The 19,357-nt window shown below is 53.3% G+C and overlaps 1 protein-coding gene across 1 annotated transcript; it reads left to right on the forward strand.

Annotated features, from left to right (window-relative positions):
- The first annotated feature begins 252 nt into the window (after positions 1–252).
- LOC142921832 (uncharacterized) lies at positions 253–18,633 on the forward strand. The gene is made up of 13 exons (XM_076063168.1): positions 253–332; positions 1,985–2,138; positions 2,947–3,046; positions 3,628–5,657; positions 7,257–7,938; positions 12,701–12,845; positions 13,196–13,760; positions 14,300–14,408; positions 14,795–14,858; positions 16,555–16,682; positions 17,948–18,101; positions 18,471–18,581; positions 18,623–18,633. Exons 5-13 carry the CDS (start codon positions 7,288–7,290, stop codon positions 18,631–18,633), a joined length of 1,938 nt encoding a protein of 645 aa, XP_075919283.1. The 5' UTR covers positions 253–332; positions 1,985–2,138; positions 2,947–3,046; positions 3,628–5,657; positions 7,257–7,287.
- The last annotated feature ends 724 nt before the right edge of the window (positions 18,634–19,357 follow it).

A 19,357-nucleotide genomic window follows, 5' to 3' on the forward strand; every position in this document is an offset into this window, starting at 1 on the left:
GTCTAACACGGTCGATTCCCACGTATTTACAGTAGGAATCGATTAATGAAGGTTCATTTTAGACCACTGTTGAGTCCCATGTTATCACAACGGAAATCGATTTCATTAGCCTAATCCATTATAAATCGATTCCCATGTTATCCCAAAGGAAATCGACTCCATACATTCATAACTCACCTATAATCGATTCCTAATTTTATCCCACGAGGAATCGACGCGTGTAAAGTTAATCGAACCTTAAATCGATTTTCTCTGCACGTGACTTGGCGTGTTGTGAATGGCGATGCGGAAACTCTTCGTCCTCCACCTCGTCACGTGGTGCAGCAGCCACGGTGAGCCGAGCCAATCGATACATCGGTGGAGCGGTGGTGCAGTGGTTAGCGCACTGTGTGTGTGTGGGGAGCGGTGGTGCAGCGCACTGTGTGTGTGTGGGGAGCGGTGGTGCAGTGGTTAGCGCACTGTGTGTGTGGGGAGCGGTGGTGCAGTGGTTAGTGCACGGTGTGTGTGGGGAGCGGTGGCGCAGTGGTTAGCGCACTGTGTGAGTGGTGTGTCTGTGTGTTGTGTGGTGTGTGTGTGGTGTGTGTGTGTGGTGTGTGTGTGTGGTGTGTGTGTGGTGTGTCTGTGTGTTGTGTGTGTGTGTGGTGTGTGTGTGTGGTGTGTGTGTGGTGTGTCTGTGTGTGGTGTGTGTGTGGTGTGTGTGGTGTGTCTGTGTGTGGTGTGTGTGTGTGGTGTGTGTATGGTGTGTGTGGTGTGTCTGTGTGTGGAGTGTGTGGTGTGTCTGTGTGTGGTGTGTGTGTGGTGTGTCTGTGTGTGGTGTGTGTGGTGTGTCTGTGTGTGGTGTGTCTGTGTGTGGTGTGTGTGTGGTGTGTGTGGTGTGTCTGTGTGTGTGGTGTGTGTATGGTGTGTGTGGTGTGTCTGTGTGTGGTGTGTGTGGTGTGTGTGGTGTGTCTGTGTGTGGTGTGTGTGGTGTGTCTGTGTGTGGTGTGTGTGTGTGGTGTGTCTGTGTGTGGTGTGTGTGGTGTCTGGTGTGACTGTGTGTATGGTGTGTCTGTGTGTTGTGTGTGTGTGTGTGGTGTGTGGTGTGTCTGTGTGTGGTGTGTGTGTGTGGTGTGTGTCTGTGTGTGGAGTGTGTGGTGTGTCTGTGTGTGGTGTGTGTGTGGTGTGTGTGGTGTGTCTGTGTGCGGTGTGTCTGTGTGTGGTGTGTCTGTGTGTGGTGTGTGTGTGGTGTGTGTGGTGTGTCTGTGTGTGGGGTGTGTGTGGTGTGTGTATGGTGTGTGTGGGGTGTCTGTGTGTGGTGTGTGTGGTGTGTCTGTGTGTGGTGTGTCTGTGTGTGATGTGTGGTGTGTCTGTATGTGGTGTGTGGTGTATGTGGTGTGTCTGTGTGTGGTGTTTGTGTGTGTGGTGTGTCTATGTGTGGTGTGTGGTGTTTGTGTGTGTGGTGTGTCTGTGTGTGGTGTGTGTGGTGTTTGTGTGTGTGGTGTGTGACTGTGTGTGTGTGGTGTGTGTGTGTGGTGTGTGTGGTGTTTGTGTGTGTGGTGTGTGTGACTGTGTGTGTGGTGTGTGTGACTGTGGTGTGTCTGTGTGTGACTGTGTGGTGTGTCTGTGTGTGGTGTGTGACTGTGTATGTGTGGTGTGTGTGGTGTGTGACTGTGTGGTGTGACTGTGTGTGTTCTTCTCAGCCCCTCCTCAGAATTCACGCGTGCATTAACGTTAATGGAAGTCAGCTTGAACTATTTGTTAAAATAAATTAAATTACCCCGATGTGATTTGTTAAAATAAATATCACCCTGTATATTTCATTTCAGGCAATGTTATTGACTGTTTATTTTTTGTAAACGTTTAGAAGGTTGGTTTATAAAGGGTAGCGCTCAAAGCCTTACAGAAACCAATGAAAATATATATTTTTTAAAACAAAATATTTAAAGTGACTGAAACATATTCTTGGTTCTTAATTACTTTCATCCAACTTGTTTTCCATTTGTAGGAGTTCTCAAAGTGAAGAAAGGAAGCATGTCCCTTCCCATCGACGACCTTTCAAAACACATTTATCGCCTTGGCCGGTTTGTAAATTGCCCATCAAACTTACAGCCGCTGATGCAGGATCTGGCCAAAGCTGGATTTGTTTTTACATCGGAAAGGTAAGACATTGTTGAATGCTTCTCCTGCAAAGGGGTGATCGGTCATTGGAAGTCAGGTGACTCAGCTTAAAGGTCGCGGTCTGAGCTTGGCTGTGTTCGCTCCAACGCTGTCCTCTGGACAGCCCGGTCCCTTCACCTGATGAAGGCCGCTTGTGTTGTGGCCGAAACGTCGTGAGAATTTTATAGTGTTATTTTATCAATTTATTATTTTATTCTCATTCTACGTGGTGGTGACTTTACCGAAAGAACCAAAGAAGATGAATCCTTGCAGTCACGAAAGCTTTAAATCGAAATTTGGGTCGAACTTGCCGCACTATTACCAATTATCTTTCGTCGTTTTATTTTGGCAATCCGGTGTTTGGGAAATACTTTCCAGTGTCGCTGATTAGAAGGAATCTAATAGCTGGGGGTCCCTTTGATTAGGGGTAGGCAATGAAATATTTGATTGTGTTTACTTCTGCTTTGGATTTTTTTAAAAGTTGACCTTCATTAGGAGTTGGAATCGCCATTAACCCCCCCCCCCCACCCTGTTTCTACTCATATCCTTAATTGTGTTACTGAGGGCATTCTTCCCTCGGCAGTGGTGCCTCAGGAAGTATCTATAGCTACAACTTAAAACGTATTGAAATATCTTCTGCATATCATAGCATAAACATGATTCATCGAGAAAATATGAATATCGAATATGCACAAACGCTTTTTTGTTACTTTCTGTGTATCCCTCCAGCAATGTGTGAGTGCGTGTCCATGAGATAGGTCAAATGCAGCGCAGGAGAATAACGTGCGGTACATATGTGTGTGGTCACAGGCGATGGCGACGGCGTGAAGTGCTTCCACTGTGACTGCGGTTTACCCAACTGGGAACGAGGTGACAATCCTTGGCATGAACATGCCACGTGGTTTCCCAGGTAATGCATTTGGGCACCTGCTACGTGGTGAAACGAACACCAGGTGGGTGGACATCTCGATTTGAAGCTTTCGCGACTGCAAGGGTTCATCTTCTTTGGTTCTGTCGGTAAAGTCACCACCTAGAATGAGAATAAAATAATAAATTAACACCATAAAATTCTCACGTCGTCCCGACAGTTCTGTACCTTTCACCTGAAGACGGCCGCTTGCGTTGTGGCCGAAACATCGTGAGAATTTTATTGTTTTATATTTTTATTTTTCTATTTAAAGCTTTCGCGACTGCAAGGGTTCATCTTCTTTGGTTCTTTCGGTAAAGTCACCACCACGTAGAACGAGGATAAAAATAATGAAATGAAACGGAACGTCGCGAGAATTTTATTGCTTTATTTTATTATTTTATTCTCATTCCACATGGTGACTTTACCGAAAGAACCAACGAAGACCAGATGGGCACTTCAAATACCCGAGCAACGTGATGTTCTATCAAGAGCTCTGACAAAGGGCTTGAAGTGAATGCACTTGAATGTTGAATCACAAATGACGGCTGTGGCACTGACACCTGCTCTGTTTTGCTCTACAGATGTTCATTTCTTTTGCAACAGAAGGGTGAAGCTTTCGTGAATGAAATAATGATGCAACATCCACAATTGATAGGACTTAGGGTAATGCGCACTCGTTTTGTTGGGTATTATATAATGTGCATACTGACATTGAAAAACACAGTTCCCGTTTGTCTTAAATGTAGTGAAAAATACAATTGTCCGAGCCGACTTTCGTTTCATGTAGTTGATATAGATTTATGTTTATAGAGTATTTAACAAAAAAAATGTTTTACGTGATTGGGTTTGCTCTGAATTCTGTTTGGTATTTTGAAGCTTTTGTCTGTCGTTGTTTTGGCGCTGATTCTATTAATTCTGTTCTGATTTAGATTTGCTTCGATGTATGTACTGCTACGTTATTGCTTTTGTCATTTTGGTGACCTACGTCAGTGAGTTCTCAGCTGTTAAACAAAACAGACTAATGTTAAACTAAGCATGCAACAGAAATGCTGTAAATCGTTCAGCGTAATAATCTAGAGTATTTGGCTGGTCACCAATATGCTTCGTGGTAAATAGAGCCTAGACTTAACAGGGCCTAAGCCCTCTTCCACTCGATACAAACATTGCCCCGGACCAATGCAGATGTCACTCCCCCACTAATATTAGCCGTGGCTCATCTGTGTACTGGACGTCTGTGAAAAAGAGCTTCATAGCTCATCAGATTCGCCCAGTATATTCTGATTGCAACGCGCCAGCGTCTGGACCAAATCTCTAACCCAACAGCATAAAAACCCAGTTTGAATAGCTGCCAATTAAATATTGAATGCACAAGTTGTTAAAATGCAATTATTTTATTTCGATTTAAAAGCTTTCTTGACTGCAGGGATTCATATTCTTGGTTCTTTCGGTAAAGTCACCACCACGTAGAAGGGAAACGATAAAATAATAAAAAATAAAACGATTAAATTCTCACGACGTTTCGACTGCAACACAAGCAGCAATCATCGTCAGGTGTGAGAACCACAGCAAGAAATTTTTTGGAATTTTTTTCTCTTGCTCACTCACAAAGACAAAGGTCCCCCGTGTAGCCTTAACAGACTGTAGGGGCAAGTGCTGTTAGCGAGTAGCAGCGCCTATGAAGGCCGGTACGGCACACGTGGGGGTGGGTGGCCAGCACCACGCCCGGCCGCTTTTGTCTCCCCAGTGCTAGCGATGTTGACTACTACACACCGCTACACCAGCTACCCATTTGAGTCTGAGTCGACCTAGGGGAGGCCCAGGACCGGTTCAGATAATCGTCACTGACGGTGTTTGACCGTGAGCGGGAATCGAACCCGGGTCGCCAATTTCGTAGCAAAGCGCAGCGCTAACCACTACACCCACCACTCCCCCACACGACAACATAATTGATCGTCGATTCATAGCATCGATCATCGATTCCACCGCCCCCTTTGTTGAAATGGTGGAAGAATCGATTCGCAATTTTTTATACGAAGCGAGTATCAATTACTATGCGCGTGCTGGTTCAGTTTCAGTTTATTTTGGTGTGACTGTGCAAACAGCACTCCCCCTGCTCTAAGCCACTCCCTCACCCGCTATAAGCCACTCCACCCACTCTAAGCCACTCCCCCACGCTCTAAGCCACTACTCCCCCCGCTCTAAGCCACTCCTGCCGTCCTAAGCCACGCCCCCCCCACTCTAAGCCACTCCCCCCCGCTCTAAGCCACTCCCCCCTGCTCTAAGCCACTCCCCCACGCTCTAAGCCACTCCCCCCACTCTAAGCCACTCCCCCACGCTCTAAGCTACTCCCCCCGCTCTAAGCTACTCCCCCCGCTCTAAGCCACTCCTGCCGTCCTAAGCCACTCCCCCCCGCTCTAAGCCACTCCCGCCGTCCTAAGCCACGCCCCCACCCGCTATAAGCCACTCCCCCGCTCTAAGCCACTCCCGCCGTACTAAGCCACTCCCCCCGCCGCCGTGGCCCCTCCCCTGGAGGCGGGGCTAGTGGCTTCGAACCGCCTCATTCCTGTTTGGCGCCAGCAAGCGCGACCGCCATTGTCTTCACGGGTCTCAGGTAAATGTTTACTTTAAAACTTTCGTGGCTGAGGTAGCAGCAGCCGCCTCCTCCTCACCACCTCCTCCTCACTCTCACCACCTCCTCCTCACTCACCACCTCCTCACTCTCACCACCTCCTCACCACCTCCTCACTCTCACCACCTCCTCCTCACTCTCATCACCTCCTCCTCACCTCCTCACTCTCACCACCTCCTCACTCTCACCTCCTCTCTCTGAGGGGAAGGCGCCAAGCTCTCTCTCTCACCACACTCACGGTGTGCGCCCTTCCCTCTCTCTGTTACTCACCACCTCACCACCTCCTCCTCCTCACTCTCACCACCTCCTCACCACCTCCTCACTCTCACTACCTCCTCCTCACCTCACTCTCACCACCTCCTCACCTCCTCCTCACTCTCACCACCTCCTCACTCTCACCACCTCCTCACCTCCTCACTCTCACCTCCTCACCACCTCCTCCTCACTCTCACCTCCTCACCACCTCCTCACTCTCACCACCTCTCTCTGAGGGGAAGGCGCCAAGCTCTCTCTCACTCACTCACGGTGTGCGCCCTTCCCTCTCTGTTACTCACCACCTCCTCACCACCTCCTCACCACCTTCTCACCACCTCCTCACCACCTCCTCCTCACCCTCGCCTCTCTCACCGAGGGGAAGGCGCCAAGCTCTCTCTCACGAACCCTCTCTCTCTGTTCCTGACGTGGTGTACTCTGTGTGTGTGTAGATACAGTCTGTGTGTGTACACACAGTCTGTCTCTACACACAGTCTGCATGTACACACAGTCTGTCTCTACATACAGTCTGTCTCTACACACAGTCTGTATGTAGAGACAGTCTGTCTCTACATACAGTCTGTCTCTACACACAGTCTGTCTCTACATACAGTCTGTCTCTACATACAGTCTGTCTCTACACACAGTCTGTCTCTACACACAGTCTGTCTCTATACACAGTCTGTCTCTACATAGTCTGTCTCTACACACAGTCTGTCTCTACACACAGTCTGTATGTAGAGACAGTCTGTCTCTACACACAGTCTGTCTCTACACGCAGTCTGTCTCTACACGCAGTCTGTCTCTACACGCAGTCTGTCTCTACACGCAGTCTGTCTCTACACACAGTCTGTCTCTACACACAGTCTGTCTCTACACACAGTCTGTCTCTACACACAGTCTGTCTCTACACACAGTCTGTCTCTACACACAGTCTGTCTCTACACACAGTCTGTCTCTACACGCAGTCTGTCTCTACACGCAGTCTGTCTCTACACGCAGTCTGTCTCTACACGCAGTCTGTCTCTACACGCAGTCTGTCTCTTCTTGTACACTCTCTGTGTACAGTGTCTGTGTACAGTATCGGTCTGTTTACAGTATCTCTCTGTGTACAGTATCTCTGTGTACAGTATGTGGCTGTGTACAGTATCTGTCAGTGTACAGTATCTGTCCGTGTACAGTATCTGTCAGTGTACAGTATCTGTCCGTGTACAGTATCTGTCAGTGCACAGTATCTGTCCGTGTACAGTATCTGTCCGTGTACAGTATCTGCCCTCACACCCACCCACACGCTCACCTCTCCCCCACTCTCCCTCCCCCCCCCCGCAGACTGAGGGACACAGCCACCACCACCACCACCATGGTCACCTCCACCACCATCATGGTCACCTCCACCACGGCCCTCACGACCCCGCGCCCTGCCGCCGCTGCTGCTGCTGCTGCTGGCTCCCCGCACCGCTGGTGGAGCTGCTTCCTGGGAACCTTTAGACGCCTCTTCACCAACACCACCACCTCCAACACCACCAAAAACACCAACAACAACACCACTAACACCACCAACAATTCCTCCAACACCAACAACACCGCCAAAACCACCACCTCCAACACCGCCAACAACACCACCTCCAACACCACCAAAAACACCAACAACACCACCTCCAACACCACCAAAAACACCAATAACAACACCACTAACACCACCACCTCCAACACCGCCAACAACACCACCTCCAACACCGCCAACAACACCACCGCCAAAACCATCAAAACCACCAACAACACCACCACCAACACCACCACCACCAACACCACCACCGCCGCCACCAGGGTGTTGCAGCAGGCAGCGAGAGGGCGCCGCTCCGTGGGGGAGGGCGTTGGCGGTGGCGGTGGCGTTGGCGGTGGCGTTGGCGTTGGCGAGCAACCCAGTGAGTTGGTGCTGGCGGTGGTGAGGGCGGCCGGGTCGCTGCGCCAACTCCTGACGCTGCTCGCTGCCCGTGAGGTCGACGACCAGGTGAGACCACGTGTGGGGCAGTGGGAGTCTGTGTGTGTCTGTCTGTGTGTGTGTCTGTGTGTGTCTGTGTGTGTGTGTCTGTTTGTATGTCTGTGTGTGTGTGTGTCTGTCTGTGCTCGCTAACAGCACTTGCCCCTACAGTCTGTTCAGGCTATACGGGGGATCTTTGTCTTTGTATCTTTGTCTGTCTGTGTGCGTGTGTCTGTGTGTGTGGGGAGCGGTAGTGTAGCGGTTAGCGCTACACCGCGCTATGAACCTGGCGACCCGGGTTCGATTCCCGCTCACGGTCAACACCGGTGACGATTATCTGAACCGGTCCCGGGCCTCCCCTAGGTCGACTCAGCCTCAAATGAGTACCTGGTGTGGTGTGTAAACATCGCCACTAGGGAGACAAAGGCGGTCGGGCGTAGTGCTGGCCACCCACCCCCTCGTGTACCGTTCCGGCCTTCATAGGTGCTGCTCGCTAACAGCACTTGCCCCTACAGTCTGTTAAGGCTACACGGGGGATCTTTGTCTTGTCTGTGTGTGCATCTCCTCACCTCCGCGTGCCCCCACAGGTGTGTGTGTTCGTGTGCGTGTGTGTGTATGTGTGTGTCTTGTGTGTATGTGTGTGTGCATCTCCTCACCTCCGCGTGCCCTCACAGGTGTGTGTGTGTGTGTCTTGTGTGTGTGTGTATGTGTGTGTCTTGTGTGTGTCTGTATGTGTGTGTGTGTGTCTTGTGTGTGTGTGTGTCTTGTGTGTGTGTATGTGTGTGTGTGCATCTCCTCACCTCCGCGTGCCCCCACAGGTGTGTGTGTGTGTGTATGTGTGTGTGTCTGTATGTGTGTGTGTGTCTTGTGTGTGTGCGTGTGTCTGTGTGTGTGTGCATCTCCTCACCTGCCCGTGCCCCCACAGGTGTGTGTGTTCGTGTGTGTGTGTCTTGTGTGTGTCTGTGTGTGTGTGTCTGTGTGTGTGTGTCTGTGTGTGTGTAGTCCGGCAAAACAACCCCCGACCTCCTCGCGGTGCCGGACGGGCAACTCTGTCGTGGACAGTGCTGTGGGGGAAGATCCAATTTTGATTGGCTCCTCCCCTCATGGCATATGTGTCCACCACAGGGGCTAAACGGGGGCTCTGGACGGGCGCGAGGGGCTGGTAACCCCTTCACCTTCAATTAATTACCACGAAACCACGAGTTAAACTGAAATATGTAACTAATAAGCTTGTGCCGGAGGCCCCGGGGGGCCAGGCGTCTATGACGTCTCCTGGCCAAACCCCAATTGGCGGAGCCAGGAGATTGAATACCTACCCTCGGGGCTACTCCAGAAACAACGAAAAGCCACTACGGGTGGCCACGTGGAATGTTCGAACGCTCACTGCAGAGGAGAGGCTGCCACTCCTCTGTCGGGAGCTGGACCGGTACCGCCTGGATCTATGCGGCATTCAGGAGGTCCGGTGGACCGGCTCTGGCTCCTGCCACCATGAGGGGTGGACAGTCCTCTACTCGGGGCAGCAGACTGCCAAACAACAGAGTGTGGGTCTTCTTTTGAACAAAAGAATGAAGGGGGCATGGGAGCGTGGCGGTGAGGTGTGGGAAGCTGTAAGCCCCAGGCTACTTTGGGCTCGCCTTCCCATCAACCGGAGGCGAGGAATAATGGTCGTGGTTACTTATGCCCCCACCGAAGATGAACATCCGTGGAGGGATGCAGGCAAAGCCGATGAGTCAGATGCCTTCTATGACCTCCTGTCACAGGTGCTGGCTAAAGTGGCCCCTCGGGATAGAGTCATCATGTTGGGTGACTTCAATGCCCGAGTTGGTCATGATACTGGCACCTGGTCTGGAGTGATTGGAGGGCATGGGCCAGATCAGCTCAATAACAACGGTAAGAGGCTGCTAGATTTTTGTGCAGCCCATGGGCTTGTAATTACCAACACGCTGTTCCGGAATTGGCGCATCCACACAACATCATGGATGCATGCCGGGTCCAAGCAAGAACATCTGCTGGACTACATAGTGACGGACCAGCGAATGCGAGCCCATGTTCTTGACACCAGGACCTACCGTGGAGCTGATCTGCCCTCTGACCATCGACTAGTCATCTGTAAGATGCGCCTGCCATTCTTCCACTCCGGTGGTGGGTGTGCACCCAGGACCCCATTCCGACCTAAAGTGGCCTGGTCTCAGTTATCTGATGAAAGTTGCAAGCGAGAATTTCATCATCGCTTGCGGCTGGGATTGGCATCGTCCCCGACTCCTCCTGATGTCGAGGGTAAATGGGCGAGGTTTAGGACTGTGACTCATGCAGCTGCAATGGCTGCTTTAGGTACGCGGTCCAGACCTCCTCAGAGACCCTGGCTGACAGAGGATGTGTTCAGGATGGTTGAGAAAAAGCGACAGGCCCACTGTCATCGGCTACAGAATCCCACGTCAGAGAATGAGGAGGCTTACCGCAGCCTTCGCTCGGAGGTTCGGAGAGCCGTGAGGCGCTGCAAGGATGGGTGGTGGTCGCGGGTTGCTGAGGAGATGAAGTCTGCCTCAGTGGCCCGTGATCACAAATCTCTATTTAACTCCATCAAAAAAGTAACCTGCAGCGCCACACCTATTACCATCATTAGGGGAAAAAACGGTGATCCAATCTCCGACCCCCAGGAACAGGTTTGCAGATTTGCTGAGCATTTCTGTGAGGTCCTGGGGGAGGGAAAATCCCTCAGCCAGGAAAACATCGTGGCACAAAGTGAGGATGACCCTGCTGAGGCTGCGGTGCCTCAAATATTGGAAGAAGTCACCCCCTGTGAGTGGCTGGCTGAGGTGACGTCTGCTGAGGAAGTACTGAAGGCGATCCGGAGTCTGAGACCAGGAAAGGCAGCGGGCAGAGATGATCTCCTAAGCGAAATGCTGAGGGAGGGTGGCGTTTGTGCACAGACTGCCCTATATGACATCATAACAACAGTCTGGACCACTGGACGGGTTCTGCAGGATTGGAAGGATGCCCTGGTGGTCCCCCTTTTTAAGAAGGGGGACCGCACAGACTGTAACAACTACAGGGGCATCTCACTCAGTGTGCCAGGAAAGGTCCTGGCAAGGATTATTCAGCATCGCCTTGCCAGGCACGCTGAGGAGAGGCGGAGCCCCAATGTGGTTTCAGGAAAGGGCGGTCCTGCACAGATGCCATATTTTCTGTCCGTCTGCTACAGCAGAGGTGTAGGGAATTCCAACAAGACCGACATCTCTGCTTTATTGACCTGGTCAAGGCCTATGATACCATCAGTAGGCCTGGGCTCTGGGTCGTTCTTCGTGCTTTTGGAGTACCTGACCCTCTGCTCACGATCATTAAGGACCTTCATGATGGTGAGCGGGCCCGGGTAAAACTACGTGGCCGGGAGTCAGAGCCATTCCCTGTACACCTTGGGGTGCGACAGGGATGTCCTCTGGCTCCCACATTATTTAACATCTATTTTGACCACGTAGTTCGTGAAGCCTTCAATAGCTCTACCGGGGGAATCTCCATATGGTACAGATATAATGGGAGGCTGATTGATGCCCGGGTGCGGTCAAGGGATGGCTCCCTATTGCTCAAACACGTTATGTATGCTGATGATTTGGTAATAGCTGCTCAGTCAGAGGAGGAGTTGGAGACGCTGCTGCTGAGACTGGAGCATGCCACTAAGAGGTGGGGCCTTACCATCAGCCCCACCAAAACTAAGCACCTGCCTGGGTATTTTGTACCATCGGACACTCCACCCCCACAACTCCCAATCGGTGATGGGGCAGTTGTGGAGAAAGTGGAGTGTTTCCCATACCTGGGCAGTGTGCTTATGACTGGCTCCAGTTTAACAGCAGAGGTCTCACTCCGAATCAGTCGAGCGGCAATATCCTTTCATCGGTTGCGTAACGCTGTGTGGAAGCTACCTGGTCTGTCGCTCTGCACTAAGCGTCAGGTCTTCTCGGCCACGGTCATTCCCTCCCTTCTCTACGCTTGCGAAACGTGGACCCCGCTAATGGAACATCTTCGCCGGTTAGAAACATTTAGGCTGGCCTGCCTACGATCCATACCGGGTTGAACCAGACTGGATTGTGTGAGGAGCTCACAAATCCTTGAAAGATCTGGGCAAGGTCCCATCGGTGAGCTTCTCCGGCGGGCAAGGCTGCGATGGCTGGGTCATGTAGCCCGCATGCCCAGCCACCGCATGCCGAAACAGCTTTTGTTCGGCCGGATTGAGGGGGCTAAGCGGGCGCTGCACGGGCTAGAGAAGAGATGGAGTGATATGGTACAGGAGGAACGTGGAGCTGAGTGGACTTGCCGATGACTGGTACCAGCGGTGTCAAGATCGGCCTCTGTGGAGGAGGCTCGTGAAGGATGCTACTGGGCAGTTGGAGGTAGTCGCCCTCCAACAACAACGGAGGGCGGAGGAGCGACGCTCACAACAACGAGCGGAGCGCCGGGTGGCGAAAGCACAGCAGGTTGGCACAGTAGGGGGCACAGGTGGTGCATCAGCCAGTCATCTCAGTCAGTCGACCCGTGGCACCTGGGTCTGCCCCGTGACCTCCTGCCAGCGGGCGTTCGACACTTCACGTGGCCTCAGGGTGCACATAGCCTGGCACAAGCGTCGTGGTGACGTCACCGCCACTTAGTGGCGAATGGCGGTTGTTATTGTTGTGTCTGTGTGTGTCTTGTGTGTGTATCTCCTCACCTCCGCGTGCCCCCACAGGTGTGTGTGTGTGTGTCTGTGTGTATGTGTGTGTGTCTTGTGTGTGCATCTCCTCACCTCCGCGTGCCCCCACAGGTGTGTGTGTTCGTGTGCGAGGCGTTGCAAGCCCTCAGCTCCAGCCGTGTTGGTGCGTTGGCGCTTTGCAACAGGGGCGGCGTCGCCGCCCTCGCCAGCCTGCTGGGACGCACTCGAAACCCTCACGCCCTGGAGAGGATCACCGGTAACAACGCACCAGCCTTCGTGGTGACCTGCTGGTGGTGGTGATGATCTGGTGATGATGATGATGATCTGGTGATGATGATGATGTGATGACGATGATGATGATGATCTGGTGATGATGATGATCTGGTGATGATGATGTGATGATGATGATCTGGTGATGATGATAATGATCTGGTGATGATGATGATGATCCGGTGATGATAATCTGGTGATGATGATGATGATCTGGTGATGATGATGTGATGATGAACTGGTGATGATGATGATCTGGTGATGATGATGATCTGGTAATGATGATGATGATGATAATATGGTGATGATGATGATCCAGTGATGATGATGCCCCAGGCACGCTGTGCAACCTGACGTACCACGAGTCTCTGAGGGTGGCACTGGTGTGCTGCCTGCCGGCACTGGTGGAGCTCGTGATGGTGCCGGAGAGCGGCTGGATCAGCAACCGGGGAGCCTCGCCCACCTCACCCACCTCGTTCACCTCATCCACCTCGCTCACCTCATCCACCTCGCTCACCTCATCCACCTCGCTCACCTCATCCACCTCGTTCACCTCATCCACTTCGCCCACCTCACCCACCTCGTTCACCTCATCCACCTCGCTCACCTCATCCACCTCGTTCACCTCATCCACCTCGCTCACCTCATCCACCTTGCTCACCTCACCCACCTCGCTCACCTCGCCCACCTCACCCACCTCGCTCACCTCACCCTCCTCGCCCACCTCACCCTCCTCGCCCACCTCATCCACCTCGCCCACCTCATCCACCTCGCTCACCTCGCTCACCTCACCCTCCTTGCCCACCTCATCCACCTCGCTCACCTCGCTCACCTCGCCCGCCTTGCCCTGCTCGCCTTCCTCGCCCTCCGCGGCATTCTGCAACACCCTGAAGTGCCTGCGGTAAGGCGCGCCGAGGCAGACGTCACGGCGGTGACGTCGTGGTTGATGTGACGTCGGTGACGTCGTGGTTGATGTGACGTCGGTGACGTCCTGGTTGACGTCACGGCGGTGACGTCAACCACAACGTCACAGCGGTGACGTCATGGTTGTTGTGACGTCGTGGTTAACGTCACGGCGGTGACGTCAACCACGACGTCACGGCGGTGACGTCGTGGTTGATGTGACGTCGGTGACGTCGTGGTTGATGTGACGTCAGTGACGTCAGGGTTGACGTCACGGCGGTGACGTCGTGGTTGTTGTGACGTCCGTGACGTCGTGGTTGACGTCACGGCGGTGACGTCGTGGTTGATATCACGGCGGTGACGTCGTGGTTGATGTGACATCGGTGACGTCAGGGTTGACGTGACGGCGGTGACGTCAGGGTTGACGTCACGGTGGTGACGTCAGGGTTGACGTCAGGGTTGACGTCACGGCGGTGACGTCAGGGTTGACGTCACGGCGGTGACGTCGTGGTTGACGTGACGTTCGTGACGTTCCAGGGAGTTGAGCTCGAACATGTGGCTGAGCGTGCGGCAGTGCGAGGGGCTGGTGGACTGCGTGCTGCACTTCATCCGCTCGGCACTCAAAGGGCACAACACCGAGACTCAGGTGACCCCCACACCAAGGTGCTTGTGTGTGCATGTGTGTATGTGTGTGTGCGCGTGTGTATGTGTGTATGTGTACGTGTGTGTATGTGTGTATGTATGTATGTATGTGTGCGCGTGTGTATGTATGCGTGTGTGTATGTCCACGTGTGTGTAGGTGTGTATGTATGCGTGTGTGTATGTATGTGTGTGTATGTATGTGTGTGTGTATGTGTGCGTGTGTGTATGTATGTGTGTGTGTATGTCTGCGTGTATGTGTGTGTGTGTAATGTCCGCGGCGCTGGCCATCCACCCCCTCATGAGCAACTAACAGCACTGTCCCCTACGGTCTGCCACGGGCTACACGGGGGATCTTTGCCTTCATCTGCCGTGGTCTGTCTGTGTCCGCAGGCGGTGGAGGATGCAGTCTGCATCATGCACCAGCTGAGCGTGCACATCACGACCCGTAAAACAGGTGGCCACTGTCACCCCCCCTCACTCACACCCTCACTCACACCCTCACTCCCCTCTCACACCCTCACTCACTCCCCTCTCACTCCCTCACTCACTCCCCTCTCACTCACACCCTCACTCACTCCCTTACTCACTCCCCTCTCACTCACTCCCTCACTCACTCCCTCACTCCCTCACTCACTCCCTCACTCACTCACTCACTCCCTCACTCACTCACACCCCTCTCACACCCTCACTCACACCCTCACTCACACCCTCACTCACACCCTCACTCACACACTCACTCACACCCTCACTCACACCCTCACTCACACCCTCACTCACTCACTCACACCCTCACTCACACCCTCACTCACACCCTCACTCACACACACTCACTCACTCACACCCTCACTCACACCCTCACTCACACCCTCACTCACCCCTTCTCCCCCTCCCTCCCCCCTCCCTTCCCCCTCCCTCCTCCCCGCGGTCAGTCCTGAGTCGCAGCACTCACAGATACAGCAGCAGCCTCCTTCCCTTCCTCCTTCTCATCCTCGCCTCCTCCTCCACCTCCTGCTCATCCTCCTCCCCCCCTCCTCCCCCTCCTCGACCTCCTCCTCCCCCTCCTTCACCCCCTCCTTCTCACTCTTCTCCCCCTCACCCCCCTCCTCATACCCCTCCCTCCTCCTCCTCACAGTGAGTCCTGAAACTGCGCGCCTACTTCTCTCTGTGTAGTGTATAGTGTAGTGTACAGTGTAGTGTACAGTGTAGTGTATATTCGTGTCGTGTGTAGTGTAATGTATAGTTAGTGTATAGTCGTGTATAGTGTACATAATAGAGTTTTTTTGGGTTAGATCACGTAAATATATAAATGTTGAGTCGTTAAAACCCACCACCACCCGACACAGCCACCTAGTAAGGGTTGTCACGTAAACAGAACGTGGCCAATTCGTCACTAGTACAGCACTAGTGTGTAGTGTAGTGTATAATGTAGTGTATAGTGTAGTGTATAGTGTAGTGTAGTAGTGTGTAGTGTAGTGTCTACTAGTGTAGTGTATAGTGTATAGTAGTGTATAGTGTATAGTAGTGTAGTGTATAGTAGTGTAGTGTATAGTGTAGTATATAGTAGTGTAGTGTATAGTAGTATATAGTGTAGTGTATAGTGTAGTGTATAGTGTCTTGTATAGTGTAGTGTATAGTAGTGTATAGTGTAGTTTATAGTGTATAGCAGTGTATAGTGTAGTGTATAGTGTTGTGTATAGTGTAGTGTACTGGTACAGATTCCTTGTAAAAGGTTTCAGTTTGGTGTTTTAACATCTTAACACAGCTGTTTTGTTGCCAGAAAAAGGGGAAAAACGTATTATCAGTGTAGTGTATGGTAGGGTGGTGTAGTGTATAGTGTAGTATAGTAGTTTAGTGTAGTCTGTAGTGTAGTTTATAGTGTAATATAATGTGTTGTGTATGGTATAGAGTGTAGTGTAGTCTGCAGTGTATAGTAGTGTAGTGTATAGTAGTGTAGTGTATGGTAGTGTGGTGTATAGTGTAGTGTATAGTAGTGTATAGTGTAGTGTATAGTAGTGTAGTGTATTCTGCAGTGTATAGTAGTGTAGTGTATAGTACTGTATAGTAGTGTAGTAGTGTATAGTATTGTGTATAGTAGTGTAGTGTATGGTAGTGTGGTGTGTAGTAGTTTATGATGTACGGGCGTTGTGCAGGCTGTGAGCTGCTGTACCAACCCGACGCGGTCAGCTGCTACGTGTCCCTGCTGCAGCAGTCACACAACCCGGTCGTCCTGGAATCGGCAACCAGCATCATCTACACCCTGGCCAGCAGAGACACCGAGGTGGGGGCTCACTGCACCATAAAACCAACACCCGCGCCAGGCCGTGTGCACGTCTAGGGCCGGCAGGAGGTCGCGGTGCGGACCCGCCAGGTGCCGTGGGGTCAACCGACTGAGGAGATGACCGCCGGCCGTTGCACCACCACCCGTGCCCCCTACTGCGCCAACTCGCCGCGTTTTAGCCACCCCGGCGCTCCGCTCGTTGTTGTGAGCGTCGCTCCTCCTGCCCCCGTTCGCTAACAACGCTCCCTAGCAACACTCGCTACTAAAGCTCCCTAGCAACGCTCGCTACCAACGCTCGCTACTAACGCTCCCTAACAACGCTCCCTAGTAACATTCGATACCAACGCTCCCTAGCAACACTCGCTACTAACGCTCGCTATCGACGCTCCCTACCAACGCTCCCTACCAACGCTCGCTATCGACGCTCCCTACCAACGCTCCCTACCAACGCTCGCTACCAACGCTCCCTACCAACGCTCGCTACCAACGCTCCCTACCAACGCTCGCTACCAACGCTCGCTAGCAACGCTCGCTACTAACGCTCCCTAGCAACGCTCGCTACTAACGCTCCCTAACAACGCTCGCTACTAACGCTCCCTAGCAACGCTCACTACTAACGCTCCCTAGCAACGCTCCCTGCCAACGCTCGCTAGCAACGCTCGCTAGCAACGCTCCATAGCAACGCTCGCTAACAACGCTCCCTAGCAACGCTCCCTACCAACGCTCGCTAGCAACGCTCGCTACCAACGCTCCCTAACAACGCTCCCTACCAACGCTCCCTAACAACGCTCCCTAGCAACACTCGCTACTAACTCTCCCTACCAACGCTCGCTACCAACGCTCGCTAGCAACGCTCGCTACTAACGCTCCCTAGCAACGCTCGCTACTAACGCTCCCTAGCAATGCTCGCTACTAACGCTCCCTAGCAACGCTCCCTGCCAACGCTCGCTAGCAACGCTCGCTCGCAACGCTCGCTAGCAACGCTCGCTAGCAATGCTCACTAACAACGCTCCCTAGCAACGCTCCCTACCAACACTCGCTAGCAACGCTCGCTACCAACGCTCCCTAGCAACGCTCGCTACTAACGCTCCCTACCAACGCTCCCTAACAACGCTCCCTAGCAACACTCGCTACTAACGCTCCCTACCAACGCTCCCTACCAACACTCCCTAGCAACGCTCCCTAGCAACGCTCCCTAGCAACGCTCACCGTGTGACGCGCCGTCTGCGTGGTGCTGTCTTGTTGCCGTGCGTCGTCGCGAGCAGTGGTCGGCGTTGGCAGGCGTGGTTGTCGCTCACAGCGGGGGGCTGCCCTGCCTCCTGAAGCAGCTGCGGAGCCATCGACGGCTGCTGGCGTTCACCTCGGTCAACGCTGTGCGAGTCCTCGCTCGGAATGACCCCAACAGCCAGAGACTCATCGGTGGGACGCGGGGGAGGTGGTAATGGGGGGTGGAGGGAGGTGGTGATGGGGGTGGTGATAGAGGTGATGGGGGGGAGGGAGGTGGCGATGGGGGTGATGATAGAGGTGATGGGAGGGAGGTGGTGATGGGGGTGGTGATAGAGGTGATGGGAGGGAGGTGATGATGGAGATGTGGATGGAGGTGATGATGGTGGTGATGGAGGTGATGATGATGATTCAGGTGGTGATGGGAGTGGTGATGGAGGTGGTGATGGAGGTGATGATTCAGGTGGTGATGGGGGTGGTGATGGAGGTCATGACGATGATGATTCAGGTGGTGATGGGGGTGGTGATGGAGGCCGCTCACCACCGTCTCCCCGCACTCCCCAGGGCTGTACAACGGCGTGAGGATCCTCACCCTGATGCTGCCGGTTGTTGGCGAGGGTGGTGAGGGTGGTGAGGGTGGTGTGGAGGGTGGTGATGGTGGTGGTGATGGTGAGGGTGAGGGTGGTGAGGGTGGTGAGGGTGAGTGTGGTGAGGAGGGTGGTGGTGAGGGTGGTGAGGGTGGTGAGGGTGGTGAGGGTGAGGGTGGTGAGGGTGGCGAGGGTGGTGAGGAGGGTGGTGGTGAGGGTGGTGGTGAGGGTGCTGAGGGTGGTGAGGGTGGTGAGGGTGGTGAGGGTGGTGAGGGTGGTGGTGAGGCCTCCCGGCTGGGTGAGGACAGGGTGTCGGCGGTGCTCTGGGCGCTCACTGCGCTGGTGTGCGGCAGCGCCGCCAACGCTCAGCGCCTGCAGGCCAGCGGTGGCGTGGGGCGAGTCGTGGACATCCACACCAGCCGGTGGGTGGGGGGGAAGTACACACTCACCACTCACACTCACCACACTCACTCACCACTCACCACACTCACTCACCACTCACTCACCACTCACCACTCACACTCACCACACACACTCACTCACACTCACCACTCTCTCACTCACCACTCACACTCACCACCATCACTCACCACTCACACTCACCACTCACTCACCACTCTCACTCACTCACCACTCTCTCACTCACCACTCACCACTCTCACTCACCACTCACACTCACCACTCACTCACCACTCTCACTCACCACTCACTCACCACTCACTCACTCATCACGCTCACCACGCTCACCACTCTCACCACGCTCACCACCCTCACCACACTCACCACTCTCACCACTCTCATCACTCTCACCACACTCACCACTCTCACCACGCTCACCACCCTCACCACTCTCACCACTCTCAC

This window comes from Petromyzon marinus, unplaced genomic scaffold (assembly GCF_048934315.1).
Source record: "Petromyzon marinus isolate PM22_M1 ecotype Great Lakes invasive population unplaced genomic scaffold, UKy_Petmar_22M1.pri1.0 PM_G_Scaffold_9, whole genome shotgun sequence".
Lineage (NCBI taxonomy): Eukaryota > Metazoa > Chordata > Hyperoartia > Petromyzontiformes > Petromyzontidae > Petromyzon > Petromyzon marinus.